This window comes from Misgurnus anguillicaudatus, chromosome 8, assembly GCF_027580225.2.
Source record: "Misgurnus anguillicaudatus chromosome 8, ASM2758022v2, whole genome shotgun sequence".
NCBI classification, from domain to species: Eukaryota; Metazoa; Chordata; class Actinopteri; order Cypriniformes; family Cobitidae; genus Misgurnus; species Misgurnus anguillicaudatus.
Window position 1 is genome coordinate 9,162,975 of NC_073344.2, and position 22,426 is coordinate 9,185,400.

The 22,426-nt window shown below is 37.2% G+C and overlaps 2 protein-coding genes across 6 annotated transcripts in view; both read right to left on the reverse strand.

The window, feature by feature from the left end:
• Positions 1-362: 362 nt before the first annotated feature.
• Positions 363-2,289, reverse strand: LOC129450078 (nicotinamide N-methyltransferase). The gene is made up of 3 exons (XM_055212514.2): positions 2,021-2,289; positions 1,728-1,935; positions 363-1,568 (listed from the first exon to the last, which is right to left on the reverse strand). The coding sequence occupies exons 1-3, from the start codon at positions 2,178-2,180 to the stop codon at positions 1,130-1,132; spliced, it is 807 nt and encodes a 268-aa protein (XP_055068489.2). The 5' UTR covers positions 2,181-2,289; the 3' UTR covers positions 363-1,129.
• A 1,999-nt stretch (positions 2,290-4,288) lies between these two features.
• The window catches only part of LOC129450334 (glycerol kinase), a 29,453-nt gene continuing 11,315 nt past the window's right edge, over positions 4,289-22,426 (reverse strand). For 2 of the 5 annotated variants that reach the window (XM_055213014.2, XM_055213016.2), the window contains 11 exons: positions 17,325-17,392; positions 16,822-16,864; positions 16,648-16,728; positions 13,545-13,623; positions 13,368-13,464; positions 13,030-13,114; positions 10,799-10,919; positions 10,522-10,665; positions 10,192-10,278; positions 6,411-6,497; positions 4,289-5,810 (listed from right to left, as the gene is read on the reverse strand). In XM_055213014.2, coding sequence (XP_055068989.1) covers positions 5,797-5,810; positions 6,411-6,497; positions 10,192-10,278; positions 10,522-10,665; positions 10,799-10,919; positions 13,030-13,114; positions 13,368-13,464; positions 13,545-13,623; positions 16,648-16,728; positions 16,822-16,864; positions 17,325-17,392 — 906 coding nt within the window. In that variant the 3' untranslated portion in view covers positions 4,289-5,796. The remainder of the gene's footprint in view (positions 5,811-6,410; positions 6,498-10,191; positions 10,279-10,521; positions 10,666-10,798; positions 10,920-13,029; positions 13,115-13,367; positions 13,465-13,544; positions 13,624-16,647; positions 16,729-16,821; positions 16,865-17,324; positions 17,393-22,426) is intronic. The other 3 variants (XM_055213015.2, XM_055213017.2, XM_055213018.2) reach the window with 3 other exon arrangements.

Genomic DNA, 22,426 nt, shown 5'->3' on the forward strand with positions numbered 1-22,426 from the left:
ATGCCAATAAAATGTTTCAAAAAATTCATTTTCATGTCCGTTTTTTTTCCTTATGTAGCAAGTAGCCGTGTAATAAGCGGGATAATGTAGACGCAGCCTGTAGTTATCGCGAAATAAGCCCCTTCAGTGTGATACAAGACCCTCCACTACCGGCTGCCTCTACATTATCCCTTACATGTCGAACGTCATGTGTCCAAACCGGAAAACTGGGTCGATCGCTTTCAATTGCCGGTTTGTGCTATCATAGCTTGTTATTGTTATTCGTAGTATTATTATTTGTTATGTTTTTTTTTATTCTAATATCTGAATGTATGTGAGAAGAAAATCCATTTGTCAAAAGCTATAAAGTATAAAAAAGTTTCTTACTTGGATGTTAATGAGCATATCCACTGGACATCGTTATTTTCGTCTTTGATAGCTCCTAAATTGAAAACAGCACTAGCGTAAAGCATACAGAACCGGAAGCGATCTACTATGTTTAACAGTAATGCCGAAGTAAGTTGCGCATATATCCTATTTTAGACATTGTGTAGTATATTACATACAAAATTGTTTAGTTTTAACTAGAGTCAGGAATAGTTCACCCAAAAATAAAAATTCTGTCATCATTTTCTCACTCTCACGTTGCAACAAACCTGTATAAACTTCCCTATTCGGATAAATATGAAAGAAGATATTTGAGTAATGTTTGCAACCAAACCGTTCAGGAGCCCCATCCACCTCCAATGTAGTAAAAAGAATACTATGGAAGTAAATATGGATCATGAACGGTTTGGTTGCAAACACCCCTCAAAATATCTTCCTTCGTGTAAAGAAATGTATACAGGTTTGCAACAACGTGAGAGAAAATGATGACACAATTTTCATTTTTGGGTGAAATATCCCTTCAACTAGCTGCTAAATTATTTCATGTATAGAGGGTATGCATTGACGTCACTTATCCACGTGACCACGCCGGAATTAAATAGTTAAAGATCTTTCAGCTTGCAATTCATATGGGTGGGTAACTGTTACCCTACTTTTTTCGTTTGTCGCCACCACCTAAGACCATTTTCGATCCAGGAAAACCCTGATTGCCACTTAATAATGTAATTTAGCATGCTTCGCTGATTTTGTTTTGTTAGTTTCTCTATTTGGTCTGTAATTCAGAAGATTTGTTTGCCACAAGATGAAAAACAGCCTCAAAGTCAGACACAGAGTTGCTTTTTGGGTCTTCTGCAGGCAGTATATTAAACTCATGGATAGAGAAACCTGCACCTCTAAGTGCTTCCTCAATATCACGCTGACTCAATTTAAGACAGGAAAATGACTGTTCATTCACTTTGTAGAAGGTTTCACCCAAAACACCTATCATGACGAGAAGTCCACCGGGACGCAGGAGCTTGGTCAGCCCATGTAAAGCCTGACGGTATGCCTGAATGTCTTTACATGCTGCTTCCAGGCACAGGGATGTAATGACACAGTCAGCTGGTTCCAATGTGTGCGGATAGAACGGATTCTCTAACCGGACATCACATTTTAAAACCTTTTTGACTCGTTGCCTCAGTAAAGCCTCCAAATCAGACGGGCTGTATAGATTAATTAATATATAAATAAATCATACCAAAATGTCAGTAAATATGTGCCTTGGTTATTTCCCCAAGACGTGTGCAAAGACAATGTTAGGCAATACACTTGAGAACGAGTTTATTTTCTATAAACTGAAAAAACACCAAATATAAGCTCACCTTTTACCATCCAGTTCACAGACGTGCTTTAAAATAGGTGTCCAGTCCACACATCCTTCTTGATTTATCAACCATTTTTCGATTTCTCTTCGATTATTATCGGCGAAATCAGACAAGACAATCTCGTCGTAATGTTCGCACGCGCTCAAGACGCTGTGGATATTTGGTCCGCTGCCAACCTCAATCAGCAGCTTGCCTTTATGTTCTCCTAAAAAACAAACCTTTGTGTCTCAACCTGACTTATATGAAAAAGTACCAAATTTAGACCTAGCAGTTTAACTAGGATTGCTTACCTGTTGAGAAAACTCTGCTAAGGCTTCTTAAAACGAAAGTAAGGAAATCTTTCTCGTCAGAGTGACCGCGAGGGCAAGAATAGAAATTCTTAACATATGCACGTGAATCAAAATGCACATCATAAAACTCTCCCTCAGTAAAGCTCACGCATTCACTCATAATTACAAGACGTATGTGATGACTGCTGTTCTTGTTTATTAAAGCAAACTGTCCGGTAACGTACAGAATAACAGAGCGCAATTGGGGTTTCCAGACTTGCGTAACCGACGCTGAGTGAGAGGCGTGAACCGTACACTGTAGGATACAGAAGAACAGATTCGCAACTTACGTAGTCTAGACTTGCGCAACTGGTGAGAGGCGTGATGATTAAAATACTAACCTATTTAATTGAACATATTTTTTTCAGAATTTAATGAAATTTAAACAGAATTTGAGACAGATGAAATTTACAATGTATAAATAGCAGTAGAGAGTTTTTTTCTTTGCACTAACTGTTTATTATTGTGCAAATAGTAGGACTAGCATATATTTTATTAGCAAGGTGTGTTTGTTTAGGAAAAAACAGGGTTTCTAAACACTGTAAGGGACAGTTGATAAAACAACAAGTGATCTACTAACATGTGTACTACATGATTAAATTATTGACAAAAGTTTTTCAGCCTTTAAACTAGTTCTTAGAAGTATTATACATTACGCCATCAGAATATAAATAGCAATGCCATCAAGATTGTTTTTTTTAAAAGCAGTCAGTTCCTTTCAGAGATACATATCAGATCACAAGATGCATTCCTAATTTAATTTGTATACAGTAGTAGGAAATGGTGGCCAAAATTACACCTTACAGATCTGGAAATATTGACTTTTTGCCTCCAGAACATAATTTCTTTTTATGCTAAGCACTACATATCAGAAAGTGAGTCGTACTGTTTTATACTCTTTTAACTTTAATATTTGGTATGTCCACCTTTTGCACCAATAACATAAGCACATCTCTCTCAATCTACACTCACCTAAAGGATTATTAGGAACACCATACTAATACTGTGTTTGACCCCCATTTGCCTTCAGAACTCCCTTATTTCTACATGGCATTGATTCAACAAGGGGCAGACAGCATTCTTTAGAAATGTTGGACCATATTGATAGGATAGCATATTGCAGTTGATGGAGATTTGTGGGATGCACATCCAAGGCACGAAGCTCCTGTTCCACCACATCCCAAAGATGCTCTACTGGGTTGAGATCTGGTGACTGTGGGACCATTATCCTGGAAATAGCCATCAGAGGATGGGTACATGGTGGTCATAAAGGGATGGACAAGGTCAGAAACAATGCTCAGGTAGGCCGTGGAATTTAAACGATGCCCAATTGGCACTAAGGGGCCTAAAGTGTGCCAAGAAAACACCCCCCACACCATTACGCCACCACCACCAGCCTGCACAGTGATAAGGCATGATGGATCCATGTTCTCATTCTGTTTACGCCAAATTCTGACTCTACCATCTAAATGTCTCAACAGAAATCGAGACTCATCAGACCAGGCAACATTTTTCCAGTCTTCAACTGTCCAATTTTGGTGAGCTTGTGCAAATATTAGCCTCTTTTTCCTATTTGTAGTGGAGATGAGTGGTACCCGATGCTGTTGTAGCCCATCCGCCTCAAGGTTGTGCGTGTTGTGGCTTCACAAATGCTTTGCTGCATACCTCGGTTGTAACGAGTGGTTATTTCAGTGGAAGTTGCTCTTCTATCAGCTTGAATCAGTCTGCCCATTCTCCTCTGACCTCTAGCATCAACAAGGCATTTTTGCCCACAGGACTGCCGCATACTGGATGTTTTTCCCTTTTCACACCATTCTTTGTTAACCCTAGAAATGGTTGTGCGTGAAAATCCCAGTAACTGTGCAGATTGTGAAATACTCAGAACGGCCCGTCTGGCACCAACAACCATGCCACGCTCAAAATTGCTAAAATCACCTTTCCTTTCCATTCTGACATTCAGTTTGGAGTTCAGGAGATTGTCTTGACCAGGACCACACCTCTAAATCCATTGAAGCAACTGCCATGTGATTAGTTTATTAGATAATTGCATTAATGAGAAATTGAACAGGTGTTCCTAATAATCCTTTAGGTGAGCGTATATTTCCTCAGAACTTAATCAGTAATGTTATCCCATGTGCTTTTGCAACTCAAGCCAAAGGCTTTCCATTTGAATAAGCACTGAGATCTTCATTTTTTTTGCAAATGTTCAACAATCAAAGCCACAAACAGTGCGAAAAACAAATTAAGTTTAATACTGGCTACTTTTTGGTAAAACAACATTTTTTGTTATGGTGCATTTCAAGTATTCATAAATACAAATCAACTGCAAATCAAGGAAGTACCTTTCAGAGTACATTATAAAAACGCTCACAAAACAATTAAATTGGCAATTGCATTATAAGAAGTTTGTCAAATAAACACATGTACAATTCATCATTTCCCCCTAATAAATTCTTCCTGGTTATAAATCTTATGAGCTTTTGTTATACAAATATTAAGTAGGAAAAAGAAAATCGGGTAACTGTTAAAATGTGATATTTTTTAACATCCTTCATCATAGCTTCCTTGAGCGGCACAGTAGTGTAAATAACATGCGTAATTTCAGTGACATGACCAAACACAGTATGTTTCTCCAAATAAGATGACACAAACCCTGTTTGTAATTCTTTCTATATTGACTTACTGCTCAGGTGACATCATTTTAATGGTCTCTCTCATAAAAGTAAAAAAACGGCTAACCTATGCAGTAGTGCAACATCTATTTAGCAGGGCCACAGTGTTTTGGACTAGTTAACTTGACTTTGATTTCTATTCACAGTATTTTCGTGAATAAAATGACAAACTTTTCCCACAAATAATGCAAATTAAATTATTAAAGAGAAATTACACTATTTACATAAGATTGTACGGTTCCCTTACATTTCCCAAACAGGGTTCATATTAAACCAGGACTAGGCCTTGGTTATATTCAAATTTTTACAGATATACTTTACAAAAAAAAACATTAATGGTGTACGTCTTGATAAAAAAATATGGCACAGATATTATTTAAAGGAGTAGTCCACTTTAAAGATGGGGTCCATCACCTTTATAGTAGGGGAAAAATATATAAAAAATACTATGGTAAGTTAATAGGCCCCATCTTTAAAGTGGACTACTCCTTTAGATATGTCAGTGCAAGCCGTTTTTACTTAGGACATTTTACAAACAAACATTTTAGACTAGGAAACCGACCTTTTTAAAGTGCACTAAATAGTACTATTATTATGTCTTTTAAACTTTAAACAGACACATCTGTGACTGTTACCACCACTGAAAAAAATCAAATTTGACTAAGTAAGCAGCTCTCGGTTGTGCAAATTAATTTATCAATGACAATTCCATTAGAATTAGAAACTGTACAAACAAGATACTAGAAACAACTTTACACATTAAAGTGTAAAGTTTCTTCTGGTAAGAAGTGTGGGGATACTACAGTAATGCTGTACAGGTGACTCATGCTGCTTGTTGATGTCCAAATATCAAAAATGGTCAATAAAACATCCCGCTAAAAAGCCAGAAAGGACACCATGTCTGCGGGAAACATTAACAACCTCCGTTTCAGCTGGAATGCGTTTAGACACAGATGTCGTCTCCCAAAGCCACAACACATCTCGAGTTTGAAGGGGTAAGCCATGGACCCTCTTTTGTTCTTCTGACTTCATCTCCCATCTTCTGAAATGCAGAATGGTTCAAGTCTACTTCTGCCCTGCTTTAGCGGAAAAAATAGAACAGTAAAAAGTTTGTTATGGTCAACCATAAGTACAAAAACATCAAATATATCAACATGCTTGGAAATGTTGAAGATAGCCAAAGCCTGACAGATGAAGATGAAGGGGGACTGTGAAGAAGTGAAAACCAATACTGAATAGAAGTGATAGTGCCAGCAAAAGCAAATTTGGGACAGACAGGGAGATACTTAGAACAGGTACCTTTTATCACCAATTTCACCAAACCAAGCTACGTATTGAATGGATTGAAAAATTGATTAAAAAATGGGAACTGTGAAATGTTTATTTTCCGGCTGCCGTAATCCCATCACACATGAACGGGACCTGTTCTATAATTTCCTCCTTACAGACCCAAAAGAATTGAAGTGCTACTGTAGTCTATGCCATTCATTCATAATAAAAGACATCTACCACAACACATAAAGGGAACTAATGCGTGTTCTGAAACATTACAATGTGACGTTTGCTCATGTTCACCACCACTCTCGCTCAGACCGATGGACTTTAAACAGAAGGACACAAAAACATGCAACTATCTCTTTCACCATCTCACAGTCACTCCCATACAATCACACACTGACCTGCAATGTACTTTGCTCCAATTAACATAAACATGCTACCCAGAATGTAAAAGCCCAAGGGTACACTACTGAAGATACTAGTCTCCTCTGTTGGTTGTCCAGGTCCGTGCCACGTAAGAAAGAGTGAAAAGAAAAAGAAAACAAGTGGTACAATTAAGTAACTACTGATTTTGTGAAACAATAAAAAAAACTTTGAGATCTGCTTTATTGCAAAGTTTAGTTGTACCTGAACCAGGTAATCAGTAACTTTACAATAAAGTAAATCTCCAGGAGGAAGACTTTGTACCCCTGCTGCTGAAAAACCCCGACAAGCTGTGTGTTCTTGCAATACATTTTTCCTGACCATGGACATTCTGGGTCAATACCTCTGGTTATTGATTACTACAAACCTTGCATCAATCTTTGACTACTGTTGTGGACCTGGTTGTAATTTTGGTCTTTTTTCTTTTACACTACAGCTGTTTTTACACAATCATTCAGGTTAAATTAACATCAAATTACTAGAACGCCTTTACCAATAAATAAACAAATGTGCCGTGTACATGCGCAACATTCCGTCTTTTATCATTAAAGTGTATGTAGGTTTTTGATGTTACTACTAAATAAAAAATACTATTCATAGATATTTAGGAAACATGCTGTTTTCTAGGGGTGTAATAATACATCGATATGGATCGATACAGATTTTATTTCTAACGATCTGTTGCATCAATGCCACACGTAAAAAAAATCGATTGGAGGTACCTTTATTTTGACACTCTTCACATCCTCATTCCTTGACGTAACATCTATCTACGCGTTTCCACCAAAGTTTTTTTTGTTTTGTTTATTTTCGTCTGCTAGCGTCAGCAAGTGAATGCGATGCAGCAACCAAGCGGTTGTAGCAGCGAAAACACAGTGAAAGAGACAAAAGACGAGCGTGTGTTTTGCACTGCAGGTGATATTGTCCATGCAAAACGCAGTGTCCTCTCTTCTGACATGTTAATCCGATGATTTTATTTTTTTAAGAAAAATCTCATAAAAGAGACCACTGTAGCACTTGTTTGACTGTTAGATCTGATGTCATGTAACAGATCAAATGCTTAACAGCTTTATTTTTATATTAATTTATTTTTCAATTTAATTAACTACCTCAGTGATTGTCACTTTTGCACATTTTGGCACAAAATACTGAAAGACTTTGACTGTTGCGATCATAAGCTTGAATTTGTGTGACATTCTGATGTGACTCATTCTTTTTTCTTTATTAAAAAAAAAAGTGTATTTTTGTCAGTTTGTTGTTGAAAATGTTCCAGTATAGGTCATAAACCCCGCCTGCCCTATGTTATTCAATGGGTCTTGAGACCAACTGAACAATTTAATAACACGTCAATTATCTTTTTTTCCCCAAAGCTGGGTTCTTTAATTTACTGTAGTTTTTATCACGCTGATGTAAATTCAAGTGTTGTTTTTAAAATAAGTTTGTTTTACTTTAATGCTATAAAAATGGTGCGGTGACATCATGATTGACAGCTGTGATATGCGCATTCTGTGAGGACAGGACCTTGATTTCGCGGCTTTACTTCCTGCTCACTTCTGCGCAAATCACTTCCCGAAATCGCTACTGCGCAGACTCAAGACCCAAGATGTCAGCTCCGTACCGGGACACTGGCGGCTTCACTTTTCTCCAATGGAAGAGAGCGAACGGGTGTCATCCATCTTTTTCTACAGTCTATGATTTTGACAGCTCGGTTGCCAGCTATCACGGTAGCTTAAATGAGACCGCACAGGCCCTTAAATGCGACCTCCGGTGGACGCAACAATCCAAATGAGCCATAGATTGAGTTAAAAAAACAATTTTTGGACTTATAATTTGCAGAAAACAAAAAATAGTGCCAAGTAAAAATGAGCAGATAAACTTATGCTTCTCATTGTCAGTTGCGCTTCTAAATGTGTCTGTCTTGTAAATTTAGACTGTGGTACCAAGGTCAACTGGTAATGTTACATACGCTCCTTTAATACACCATTCACACATCACTAACAAAATACTGGTTTCCTTCAAAAGGCCATGCGGCAGAGTCTGTGTTTTTTTTGTAAAGAATGGCAGATTGAGTTTATATATGAATGTACGCTGCCTGTATCTTTGTTAATGTTTTTAATTCTGTGACAAACGCTGACAATCATTCGGTTGCCGTTTACCCAGCATTGTATTAGACGATTTCAAACTAAACTGTAGGGAGAAATGCAGAGATGCTACCTGCGGCTAAAACAACATTCATTACACATATGGCTTCACAGAGACTGCGAAGGGACACATGCATGGTCAAGTGTTTTAAAGAGACGTGGCTGATTTTTGGGTGTGGTCGACTTTAAGCAGCGCTACACAGACAGATCGGAAAGATTTACATTCGAAAGCAGACAACTCATTTCATATAATGATCGGTCTGACCATCACAAGTCGAATACACCTTTTCACATATGGAGAGAAACCAGTCCCCAATTTGTGCCACTAAGGGGCCTATTTGCAACAACTCCATGCAGTTATTTCAGTTATATCCTATCTACAGTACTTGAATGGAGGAAGACGAATATTTCTTGAATCACGTTCTGAAATCAACAATTAAACCTGATATATAACTGCACCATAACTTTTGTTTCTTAAACTTGTTGTTTCTTAAATTGTACAATAAATCTGTATAGAGCCCTTCCCCCAAAGAATCATCTCTCTTTATTAATTGATGATTGGCTCTTTTTACTGGAAGGCGGGACTAGAGCGGCCATATTAAAGGAATAGTCTACTCATTTTCAATATTAAAATATGTTATTACCTTAACTAAGAATTGTTGATACATCCCTCTATCATCTGTGTGCGTGCACGTAAGCGCTGGAGCGCGCTGCGAAGCTTCGATAGCATTTAGCTTAGCCCCATTCATTCAATGGTACCATTTAGAGATAAAGTTAGAAGTGACCAAACACATCAATGTTTTTCCTATTTAAGACGAGTAGTTATACGAGCAAGTTTGGTGGTCCAAAATGAAACGTAGCGCTTTTCTAAGCGGATTTAAAAGAGGAACTATATTTTATGGCGTAATAGCACTTTTGGGAGTGCTTTGACTCGCCTGAAAAGTCCGCTCCCCTTCTCACTCTCATAATGGGAGAGGGAGGGTGTTACTGCGCCGAGTCGAGGTGCTCCCAAGGGTGCTATTGCGCCATAGGATATGGTTCCTCTTTTAAATCCGCTTAGAAAAGTGCTACATTTTATTTTGTACCACCAAACTTGCTCGTATAACTACTCGTCTTAAATAGGAAAAACGTTGATGTGTTTGGTCACTTCTAACTTTATCTCTAAATGGTACCATTGAATGAATGGGGCTAAGCTAAATGCTATCGAAGCGTCGCAGCGCGCTCCAGCGCTTACGTGCACGCACACAGATGTTAGAGGGATGTATCAACAATTCTTAGTTAAGGTAATAACATATTTTAATATTGAAAATGAGTAGACTATTACTTTAAGCATTGTGAGCGCCTCCAGTCATAGCAATAGCAGATAGCATTTTGTTAATATTCAATAGCTTTGCTGACAGCAACAAATGAAATAAACAGTCCAAGCAAAAGAGATCAGTTAATTTTCCAGATTTTCCAAAAACTGCCATGCATTTTACTCATTTAGATACAACTTTTTTGTTACTTTGAAATTTATCAATTTTAAGATTAAAATTTGTAGTAGGTGTTTCTCTGATTAGATGATTGATGAAATTGACAATTGAGTCAAAAGAAAGAAAGAAAGAAAATCCACACGCACCATTTCCATTGCAGACTGGCTCTGTGGTTTCCCAGTTCATAGCCCTCTGAACAGCTTTCTTCCAGCGAGCATATCGCAGTTCACTCTCTGCGTGACATAACATGTGGTATTTTTTTTAATGTGCAAAAATTACGGACGTGTATTTTGAAGCCAATGTGCAAAGATCTTTACACATATTAACACAATATTATTGTTATTGCCTGAAAAGATTCCAAAAGGTCAGTATTACACTAAATCATGTTATACATGATTTAAGTTACAAATCACGGTACATTACAACAATTTACATCAGTTATGAGCTGTATTGTGGTGGATTTAAGTTTCCTTTACCCTCTGGGTTGATCTGAGGTTCAAATTTTTCTGAAGTGACCTCTGTGAGGTCTTCTGGGTTCAGGCTCCACACATTAACCCCTTCAGCTGCTCCTGCCGCCATGGCAGCACCCAGAGCTGTGGTTTCAGGCATGGATGGCTTTACTGCAAATAAACATAATTTATATACCATACCTGCCATTTTCCAAGCAAAAGTAAATGTATAAATGTACATTTTCATATAGAAATGTATATTAATGTAATTAATAATATTGTGTCCTTTGTAAGTGGCTCTTACCAACTGGTATACACAGTATGTCGGCCTGTAGCTGCATCAGTAACCGGTTGGATGTCATCCCTCCATCAACCTGGAGCTGAGACAGATCAATACCACTGTCCTGGTTCATTGCATCCAGAATCTGAAACAAATTTTACATCCCACAAAAACTTTTATTACCACTGATTTATTCATGTGATACACAATTTTAGAAAGGCACCTCTATCATTAAGACTGTAAAAATAAGTGATAATGTACAGCAAAGCCTTTTTAAGGAAATCTCATCACTGCAGGGCCATGTTTGCAAGATACTGCGCATGCGCAAACATTGTCGCAATAAACAAGTGAGTCTGTACAGAGCCCCTCCCCCACGGTTGACTATTGGCTGTTGTTACTGGAAGGCGGGTCTTTCTTTGTTAGAGCGACCATATGGAGCATAGAGACATAACCTGAAAACCACGCCCACCGGGGGGAAAACAATCTCACCGTCTCCACTGACTTTGCACCGCGAGAAGCCGCCTCCCCGCCACCTCCGGCTCACAACAAAAAACAGAATAATGCCCAAAAGCCGATGTGTGACAATATGTACAGCTAACAAGCCAAAGAACCCAGAACTAAGTTCCCATAAGCTGTCGAGCCGCAAACTCAGCCCCCAAGGAGAAAAAAGTGGATCGCCGACCACGTCTCCCCCCAGTGGACGCAGTTCCACCAATATGAGTACTATGAAAAGCTGCCTGTTTCCACTTTTGTGTCTTTAAACGCTCGTGTTTTGGGGTCGACATCTTATAAAAACTTATTTACAGATTAAACTTAAAAACAGAATAATACCTAAAAGCTGCTTTGTGACAAGGTGTACAGCTAACAAGCCAAAAAACCCAGATATAAGTTTTTATAAGCTGTCGACCTCAAAAAACGAGCGTTTAAAGACATAAAAGTGGAAACAGGCAACTTTTCATATTGGTAGAACTGCGTCCACTAGGGGGAAACGTAGTCGGCGATCCACTTTTTTCTCCGTAAAGGCTGGGTTTTATGGCTCAACAGCTTATAAAAACTTATTTCTGGGTTCTTTGGCTTGTTAGCTGTACATATTGTCACACAGCAGCTTTTAGGCATTATTCTGTTTTTTGTTTTAAGCCAGAAATGACAAGGAGGCGGCCTCTCGCAATACAAAGTCAATAGAGACGTTTGGATTGGATTGTTTCTATAGAGACAGAGCGCAGTTATGCAAATTTGAAAACCACGCCCATCGGGGGGGAACGCAATCCAACCGTCTCCATTGACTTTGTATTGCGAGAAGCCACCTCCTTGTCATTTCTGGCTTATAACAAAAAACTAAATAATGCCTAAAAGCGGCTGTGTGACAATATGTACAGCTAACAAGCCAAAGAACCCAGAAATACGTTTTTATAAGCTGTCGAGCCGTAAAACCCAGTCTTTAAGGAGAATAAAGTGGATCGCCGACTACGTTTCCCTTTAGTGGAAGCAGTTAGAAGTACTATGAAAAGTTGCCTATATCCATTTTTGTGTCTTTAAACGCTCGTTTTTTGGGGTCGACAGTTTATAAAAACTTATTTACAGATTAAACTTAAAAACAGAATAATACCTAAAAGCTGCTGTGTACATCTAACAAGCCAAAAAAGAGAATACATTTTATAAGCTGTCGACTTCAAAAAAACGAGCGTTTAAAGACACAGAAATGGAAACAGGCAACTTTTCATAGTACTCCTATTAGTAAAACTGCGTCCAATAGGGGGAAACGTAGTCGGCGATCCACTTTATTCTCCTTAAAGGCTGGGTTTTACGGCTCGACAGCTTATAAAACTTATTTCTGGGTTCTTTGGCTTGTTGGCTGTGCATATTGTCACACAGCGGCTTTTGGGCATTGTTCTGTTTTTTGTTGTGGGCCGGAGGTGACGGGGAGGCGGCCTCTCGCAGTGCAGAGTCAGTGGAGACGGATGGATTGTTTCCCCCCTCGGTGGGCGTGGTTTTCAGGTTATGACGCGCTGCGCTCTGTTTCTTTTGGGATATCCCCCATTTATAGCAATAGCAGTGACGCATCTTGTTAATATTAAATATCTTTGTGTACAGTGAAATAAAGCCTACAAAATAAACTCTTAACAGGGTGGTCAGGACGGAAGTCAGTGGCTGACTACAATCCTGTTTATTATAAATCAAATGAGCATGAAATAACCACAAAGACGCTTTGAACAATAAACTAATAAGAGCATATAATGTAGACATAAAATATATACCTCTCGAGTCTGGAAGCAGACAGCTTCAAGTGCTGCAAAAGCCAAATGACTCCTATTGGTGAACTGTGTTAGACCACAGATGATTCTGTTGTAAGCAAAAGGCATAGGTTCAATGTTTTGCTTCTCACATGTAATAACATACAGCACTCCAAGTGGACTTGGAGGAAGAAAAATTGATTAATATCACATATTGGTATGATAAAATGTGCAATGGAATTTCTTCCTTTTTTTTATAAAACACCTGCCTTGCTCTCTAATGCAATGCTTATTCTACTCTTGCTTTAGTGTTTTAATGTTACTTACAGAGATCAGCTGAAAATGATGGACCGGGTACTCACCCTCTGGCACTTGGTTCCCAGTACGGCGCATATAATCCGGAGAACGCAGGGACAAAATAACAGCCATATGATGTGCCGACATCAGCAGCCAATTTTTCTGGGGTAAAAGAGTTAATAATGTATTATTTTAAAACTGGGTTATTGATTTTTTGGGTATAAATTATTAAAAAAACACACCTAGTTCTGCAGAGGTTTGGATAATTCCAAGGTTATCCTTTAACCAGCGCACAACTGCCCCTGCAATGGCAACAGAGCCCTAGAAAAGTCAAGAGCATTGTTTAATGTTTAAGTGCCAAAGATTGGATACATAATATTAACTCTTTCCCTGCCATTGACCACTGATCTATATAAATGACTGGATTGCGCATAGAACGCTTAACGTAACAGCGTGAGGTGAAGCCAGTGCAGAGTTCGAGCCGCCATCTTGGTATACCCAACCAGCAGATGGCGTCATTGACTTCCATATAAAATCATGTTTTAAATTCACCCGCTTTACAGCGTATCAGTCACGCAAGATTACTTTTAGGATATGTGTACGTAAATTAACTGTTAATTTTGGTGTTATTTGCAATGTTTCCAGTCATTTATATAGATCAGTGCCATTGACGAGTTAAGAGAAAACATTTGCATGAAAAAAAAACTGTTTCTGATGAGTTTTTATGGTTATCTGTAATATCACGATTATTCATTAGATGGCACACTTAACCAATTTATAAAAAACTGAAGCAAAAAATTATTTATTAATTTTACACTCCGTGAATGTTTTGATAATCGTTTTGAATCTGATCTCTAACTTAATTCCTTCACAAAAAATATGCAATTATTTCAGCTTTTTGCTAAAAAAATATTTTTGAAAAAAAAAATACCCATGTTTAAGAGTTCATAAGCAGAGAAAAAATATAAATATGATGAAATGTTTTCCCCTCGTTTTGTTTGTATGAAAGCAGAGGGGTCTGTTCTTTCATTTGATATATGTGTATGTTTATTTATTTTTAGGAAAAAAAACTGGAAGACATTTTGTGAAACTTTCGTAAAAAAACAAAAAACAGCTGGCAGTTAAAATAAAGTGATTATGCAAAATTAATCAAATTTTCTGTTTTTAGGGGTGGAATAAAACAATGTCAGTTCTTATAACTGTATTGCCATGTTAAAAACAGGGATGCACTGATTTGATACTCAGTACCAGGATCAGCTGTGCTGACATTTTTTTTCAGAATCGAATATTAGGACTAAGTCAAATCCAATACAGTTAGAAGGAACTCTTGAAAGAAATACAATATAAGATACAAAACTGCTGTATTAAGACCATACATAATGAACTGTATTATTACTATTATTAACTAAGAATGAGCCATTTTTATTTACATACACCACGGGTCTCCTTACATGAGTGGTCGCCGTCAAATGCTTCTTGAGATGTCTTAATTTTTTTAAAGTATCAGCACTGATATGTTCTGGCATTTTAAAATATATCAGTGGCATTTTTGTCTCAAGATGCACACCAGTAATGTTTATTCATAAGGTGTGTTTGTGAAAACTGCTTAAATATCCTAATATAACTTAGTTTCAGTCCTGGTTTAATCTTTCCTCCCACAGGCCAAAAACATGCAAGTTAGGCACATTGGAGATGCCAAATTGTCCCTTTCCCAACCTGTGTATGGATCATGGATCAACTTGTCTGAATAAAACTTGTGTATGGATTAACTGGTTCCCGCCATGAATGTAGCCGTAGATGCTTGAATTGCGTAAAGAAATAAAGGAAGGAGTTGTCCTGGCTTAATCTAAACCCAGTCCCCTTTAAGTTTATAAAATCTCTTCACTTTGCTGCGACTGTCAGTCACTCCATTCAAGATTTAAACAGTGTGCCGCATTTGCATACAAAACAGCCCAGAAAAACTCTCTCCATGATGGTTCAATGTTCATATTATTATCCATGATCTGTAGATAAGGTTCTGTGGAGGACTTTATCAACAGTCAGCCCATTAAAACTCTTTCAAAGATAATTCAGTTTTAATATCATTTTAAACAACTTGTAGATAAGATTCTGTTGAGGACTTTGTCTTGTTGAATTGATTTTCTAAATGATGTTGCACTTAGTTGTTACCAGGTGTCTGTTAAATCACAGTGAAATAGATAGGACTATGCATCATTGACATCACTAACACTTTGACCTGTGTCATTGCTCCAGCGTATCATCGTGCACCCGGATGTGCATAAGGAGTTTGTGCAGCTCTGCACTCGAGCTTTTCATATTATGATACTTTTGTTCACTGACAAATTATTAAGAGCCTTGTTCCGTCATACCTATCATATGTTGTTGCCCCATTAAAAAGCTGTTGCTCATGAAATAATTTTTAAATAACAATTTATTAACTTGTTTACTTTTACTATTTCCATACTAAGGCTTTGTCCACAAGAAGCCGGTGCATTCCCTATCCGATCATTTTTTTTCCTTGTTCTAAAAAAATAATCCGTAAACACGGCGTCGTCTCAAGAAATATCTGCGCACACACGAAACCACTGAAACCGACTGAAAGGGGTGTAGCATATATGCCGGACCAGTATGGGGCGCTGTAATTCTGCCACAGATATATACTATACACGAAGAAGAAGACTTTGAGCATGCGCATAACCAACGTATGGTGTTGTCCATTATCGCTTGTTGCTCACCACAATTGCATAGAAGCAATAGATTTTGCTGTAATAAAGCTAGTAGGCTTAGTAGCTTCTGCAGCACGAACACATTCACGTAGTCCGCCGTTATTGTTGTTGCTGTTACGTGTGACGCTTCCGACACGTGATGTGATGACGTTTTCGCTTCAAAAAATATACCGATTGGCTGTACACACGAACCGCAAGGGTGTCGATTTCAGATTTATCCACTTTAGGACACGGTTTCAAAAAATAGCGGTTTCAGTCTCCCAAAACGCCGGATCCGTGTGGATGAAACGGCAATACGATAAAAAATGTATAGGTATACAGTGATACACGTCTCCATGTGGACAGCCCCTAAAGGGGGCCCTTAAAATTATTTTGCCGCTGAATTAACCTCTCGCCTATATATTTTTGTCATAGATTATGATTATATATTTTGATTCATTTGTCGCCTTTATAATGAACTAGTGTGTATTTAGTGTTTGACACATAATAAAGAGGTATAGATATTCTATCAAGATCATAATCACAAAAACACACAGTGGTATCAGATCAGTATATGCACATTAAATGTTATGACACAATTATATTATATTAAAACAGTGCCAACATTTAACAACATTACCTCTAGTGCATAGCAGGCTGGCTTGTCACGCCCTAGTTTATAGGCGATTGTTGTCAAAAGTCCATGGTCCGACATTACAGGCTTCAGAAAGGAAATAAAACAACGGTAGGTTAAATAAAGTAATAAAAAAACCACAAACAATGCATTTTGTGAGCTATGTGTAAAATCGAATACCTTTGTTCCTACATTCTTCAGTAGGAAACATCCAGTCCCATAACTGTAAAAATGTAACATCAAAAAACATTATATATATTTAATCACAAATTCATTCTCAATTAACATTTTAGTATGTAGATACATTACATGTGAATAAGCGACAGAATCGGCTCAGTCATTTTACTGCATATGAAAAATATAGAACAGTGGTTCTCAAACTGGGTGCTACGAGATGGTGCCAGGGGGGCCCCTGTTTTATGACATTTTATAAAATACAATAATTTATCATGAATTCTTTGTAATTAAACCTAAAAGAAATAAGGCTACTAACCAACAGCACTACTTGGTATAATTTAATATGTTTTGTTTAATAAAAATGTTACATTTTAGAACAGTTTTTTGTCATAAATTTTCTTTGGGGGGGGGGGCCCGAAAGAATGCACCGTACACAAAGGGGGCCGCACGCTAAAAAAGGTTGAGAACCACTGATATAGATGACAGATTAGGAAAACTATACACACGTATTTTTGGCTTGTCCGTCATTGAAGCACATCTGTCCAACCAGTGCAGCAGACTGGTCACCAAGACACTGTAAACAGATGTAAAGTTACTTTAAAAGACTACCGAAAGTATTTGTGAATTTCTGTGAGGACCTAAAGACATCCTATTTTATACGCATTAAGGTTAACTTAACTTCTACCACCCTGAAGCTATTTTGGGGATTTTCACCTGGATTTGGCCTACCCAATTTCTAAAGCTTCTCATACCCACATGCAGAGGTTTACATACAACAGTTTGGTATAATTTTACAGGAAACCCTTTGAAATTACATAAAACACTGTTGAAAGTGCTAAACATGGTTGTATGTGATGTCAGTCCTCTAATAAACACAAAAATAAATAGGCGCTTTTTGATATTTTTTTTCTAAAGTTTTTATTTGAAAGTGTATAACTCTGGCCCTGGGTGCCTCAGCTACCTACAGTTTTGTTTGATTCCAGCCATTGTCAGCTTACAGAGGAAAAAGGAATTTTTTCTCTATCATAATCTATCCAAAAGTTATTTTACTCCAACTGAAGGGAGGAATAATACCCTTTTTGTATACACTTTCTGCCTAAAAACATTTGAAGTGTCCCCATAACCACATACAGTGGAATAAATGCAATATCTTTATATTACTTTTGGGAGTACTTCGACTTGGTGCAGTAACACCCTCCCTCTCCCATTATGAGAGGGAGAAGGGGAGCGGATTTTTCAGGCGAGTTGAAGTACTCCCAAAAGTGCTATTGCGCCATAGAATGTAGTTCCTCTTTTGAATCCGCTTGGAAAAGCGCTGCGTTTTGTTTTGTACCACCAAACTTTTTCGTATAACTACTCGTCTTAAATAGGAAAAAACGTTGATGTGTTTGGTCACTTCTAACTTTATCTCTGAGTGGTGCCGTTGAGTGGATGGGGCTAAGCTAAATGCTATCAAAGTGTAGCAACGCGCTCCAGTGCTTACGTGCACGCACACAGATGATAGAGGGATGTATCAACAATTCTTAGTTAAGGAAATAACATATTTTAATATTGAAAATGAGTATACTATTCCTTTAAGAAAGAGGGGAAGCAAAGGTTTCACATATGGCTATAAAATATATCTGCTGCTGAATTTCTAAGTAAAATTAGCCATCCCAATCATTGCTCGGATGAACAACGCAATTTGATAAATTAGTTGATTTGAGAAGGGAAAATGTACAGATGTGGCCCTTAAAAATGCGCGTCTCTGAGAGCAGAATGCCGCGAGTACTTCCGAAATTCTGCGAGATCCCGCAGAAGGGGGGTTCGGTGGGGGATGCAGGAAATACAAAAACCTGTAGATGGCAGTCGTGTTTCATGTAGGCCATACTGACGACAATTTGTGTGCTTGACTTCATGCTGAGCGTATACTCTATGATATTGAAGTAACATGACACGGATTTTCTGTGTTTAGGAGATACTCTTTGATGTCATACAAATGCACGCTTTTTTGGCAAACATTTCGTTGGCGAAGTTTTCTTTGCCAGTTACATAAACAGTGACATATTCTTCATAAAATTTCGACTCAAACGCGCATCATTTGTCTTATTTTTTTCCGTGTACTTACAGTAGAAGAGACCTGATATATGATAACTGTCTTATAACAAAATAACTCGCGAAGACCTTTGAAGAGACCGAGCGCATTTACGCAATATCATTAACTAATTTATCTAATTTTACATTTAGTTCATTTTTGCATCTGAACGTTTAATAGCTTTAACATGGTTGTGTTGCGCTTTTCTGCATTACTGAACAGTAGGAATATAAGTAGAAATATAAGAAAATATAAGTTAAGCGTGTTGTGTGTATTTCCTAATTATAAGCCTTTGGGAAATTGCACCAAAATCTAAACGTGCATAAAAACACAAACATGTCATTTAAATAAGCGAAAAATCTTTTTTATGAGCTCAAAATTTTTAATATAATGTGCTATTGCAAAAAAATTGCCCATCTCTAAAGGAGAATATTCATCTTTAAAGTTGAAGAAACCAAAAAGTAATGTACTGATAAGCATTCGTCAAACATAAATAAATAAATATATATATTAGGGATGTGCCCGAAGCCGAATACGTTATTCGCAAGGGCACGGATAATGGCTTTAAAACAAATAACGAATTCATCCGAATAACATCATAACGTGTTTACTGGAACAGCTAAATTATAAAGCCCTTAAAGCACGTATAATATGTGTGTGAAGTGAATGAGTGTAATCTATAAAATTACATGAATGACATTTTCTGCGCGTCCCTTATTTAGAAACGCGAGATGTTTTGGAATTAGTTTTAAAACGCTGCTAATATCAAACGTCTTTTAATCCAACTGTAAAAAATTACCCTTTTAGTTTATTTTATTTTATTTAATTACACAAGACCAGAAACCCTTGATAAAATGCTGCACTCTGATAATAAAATATTCGTTAATAACTCCGTGTCTCTATGACTTCGGTCATCTTTTAATTACTTCAGGTTAAAGCCAGCTTCATTGTCAAGGTGAATATAAAATTAACAAGTAAATAGATAAAAATATGAAAATGTAACATTTTAAAAGCAAAATTTATACTGAAGATTATTATGACATGAATTGCAATTAACATAAAAAAGTTAGATAAATTGTAATTGTAAATAACAACTGAAACATTTATATTACATCTTTCTAATTACCTTATTGTTTAAAATAATTTTGCTTGTTTTGAACTAAGTCAAAACTGACTTTAAATAATAGAGCTGTTATTTGAAATTATAAACGAATATCTGATTATTTATTAATTTAGATGAAGATTAATGAGAAAGTTTTTTTAAACAATTCGTTCTGTTCGCGCAAACGCAGGCTATGGACATATTTAATAATGAGCTTAGCAAGTTTAATGCTTAATATGCTTTCGTAAATTCTTGCCAAAACAGATGTTTTCTTTTAACTATTCTGTCAGTGCAGGTACTTGCCTGTCTGTGCGTTGCGTTTCGGATCTGTCAGTCAGCGGGAGTCTTGTTGATCTTAATAACTTTTTAACATAAATCAGTCCCGAACTTTATCTCTGTTAATAACTATTTAAACATCAAGCAAGTCCTGCATTTTATTTTCAAATTCCTGCATGTTTTTAAACCGAAACCAAGATGTCTGACATGACACGCATCTTAGTATTAATCATTTCACTCTCAGAAAACGTATTAGATGTTTAATTAATAGAGTATTTGAAAACATCCCACTCATTTAGACAGAATGGGTCATATATGTAATGTGCTGAAAGACACAATAAACGCTTAAAGCGCTCTCAAGTTCAACGCAGATAGGCACAAGCTGTATGAGGCTTTGAAAATGAGAAGTTTGTTTTCCATGGCTATTATTAATGAGAATCAATTTATTTGTCTTTTTGATAAAAAAAAGTAATATTATTTTTAATAAATATTTACAGTTATTTAAGTTATAATTATAATAAAAGCAAAAATTCATTTAAAATTGTAAAACAAATTTAATGCTACCTTTACTTACAAATTCAGAAAATATTTTTACAGTGAATAAATAAAACGACATGAAGGAAGTTCATTCCAAAATGTAATTATTGCACATGGTTAAGCTGCTAGTTTTAGCAGCTACCAGTGACAATTAAAAACCACCCACCCCCATGTCTGCCAATTCTTTGCCAACCCCCAATGCTATTTAAACAAAGGAACTGCAATAGAATCAAAAGAAAACCGTTTTTTCAAGTTTTCACCAGCGTGTGGCGTTTTATTTCCCACCCTTGCAGTTCCTTTGTTTAAATGCAAATCTAGGCGTACTACATGCGCTGTAAGTTATTTTAAATGAATGTTTATAACTTATAAAATTCTGTTAGTTCAAACGCTCACACGCCAAACCGTGTAAGCTATTTCTAAAGTAAAATAGAACTTTTCCTAATAAAGGAGGTGCTGGTATACACAGAGCATTCCTGTCGAGTTTAGCAGTACGGTTCTTAGGTGTGGTCAACTTTACGGAGCGCCGCAAGAGCCGACAAGCAGATGACATCAGAGTACCGCGAGAAATAAGGCAGAGGAGGTTGGTTTCAATCGCTCTCGCGATACTCTGATGTCATCCACTCATGTTTGAGTCTGTATCAGATAAAAATACAGATTTTGAATCTGTATCAGAAAGCTAAACGAGTGAAAAAATACAGCAGAGAAGAATGTCTATTTTAGCGTGAGATTTCTTTTTTGAGCGTGAGAGCGTGAGAGATTGAGGCTGAATGCGTGAGTCTCACGCCAGATGCGTAAGAGTTGGCAACCCTGCCCCCTACTTGGTTTGAGAAACGGCCATTGTTTACAGAAGCCGGAGCGCGAGCTACAAACTACAGAGCGAGTGCGCGGGTGCACAATGGTGAAAGAGCAACACACGATGTAAATAACTAAACCAGTGTTCGCAGTACAGACACTTTATATTTTAGTGTACTGCGTACCTTCACTTTCTTTTGCGTGCCACCACTTCTCATGTTGCTGGTACTCTGCTGTAAAGAGTCAAAGGCCGTTTCTATGTGGCGCAGACAGTTCGGCACCGAAGACATCAAAGTACCGCGAGAGCAAGTCGAAATGTTACAAATGGTCCGACTTTACCTTTGCTCTCGCAGTACTCTGATGTCATAAGCCGACCAGTCAGCGCCGCACCATTTAAAGTCGAACACACAAAGCGTCAAGGTCTGGGCCCGGTTTCCCAAAAGCATCGTAAGGCTAAGTAGATCGTAAAAACGATTGTACGAATCATCTTAGAATTACGGACCGTTTCGCAAAAGCTTCATAACTAAGCACTTGAAAATCATCGTAGATCTACGAGTGCTCCGGAGTAGTCGTTAATAGAGTTACAAGGTCACCTGCAGGACAACCAACAAATTGCACTCCAGCAATGACGATAATGTAATGTTTTAAATGTATATTTATTTATTTATTTATTGGGTTCTTCATTGTTTATTTGTTTAAATTACTTTAATATAATATATTTAAAATTAAAATGAGAAATCAAATTTAAATGACTAAACATAAATTAATAAAGAAGTTAAACATATTTGGCAAATTTTGGTAAAAGTTGGTAATAGCAAATTGATAAA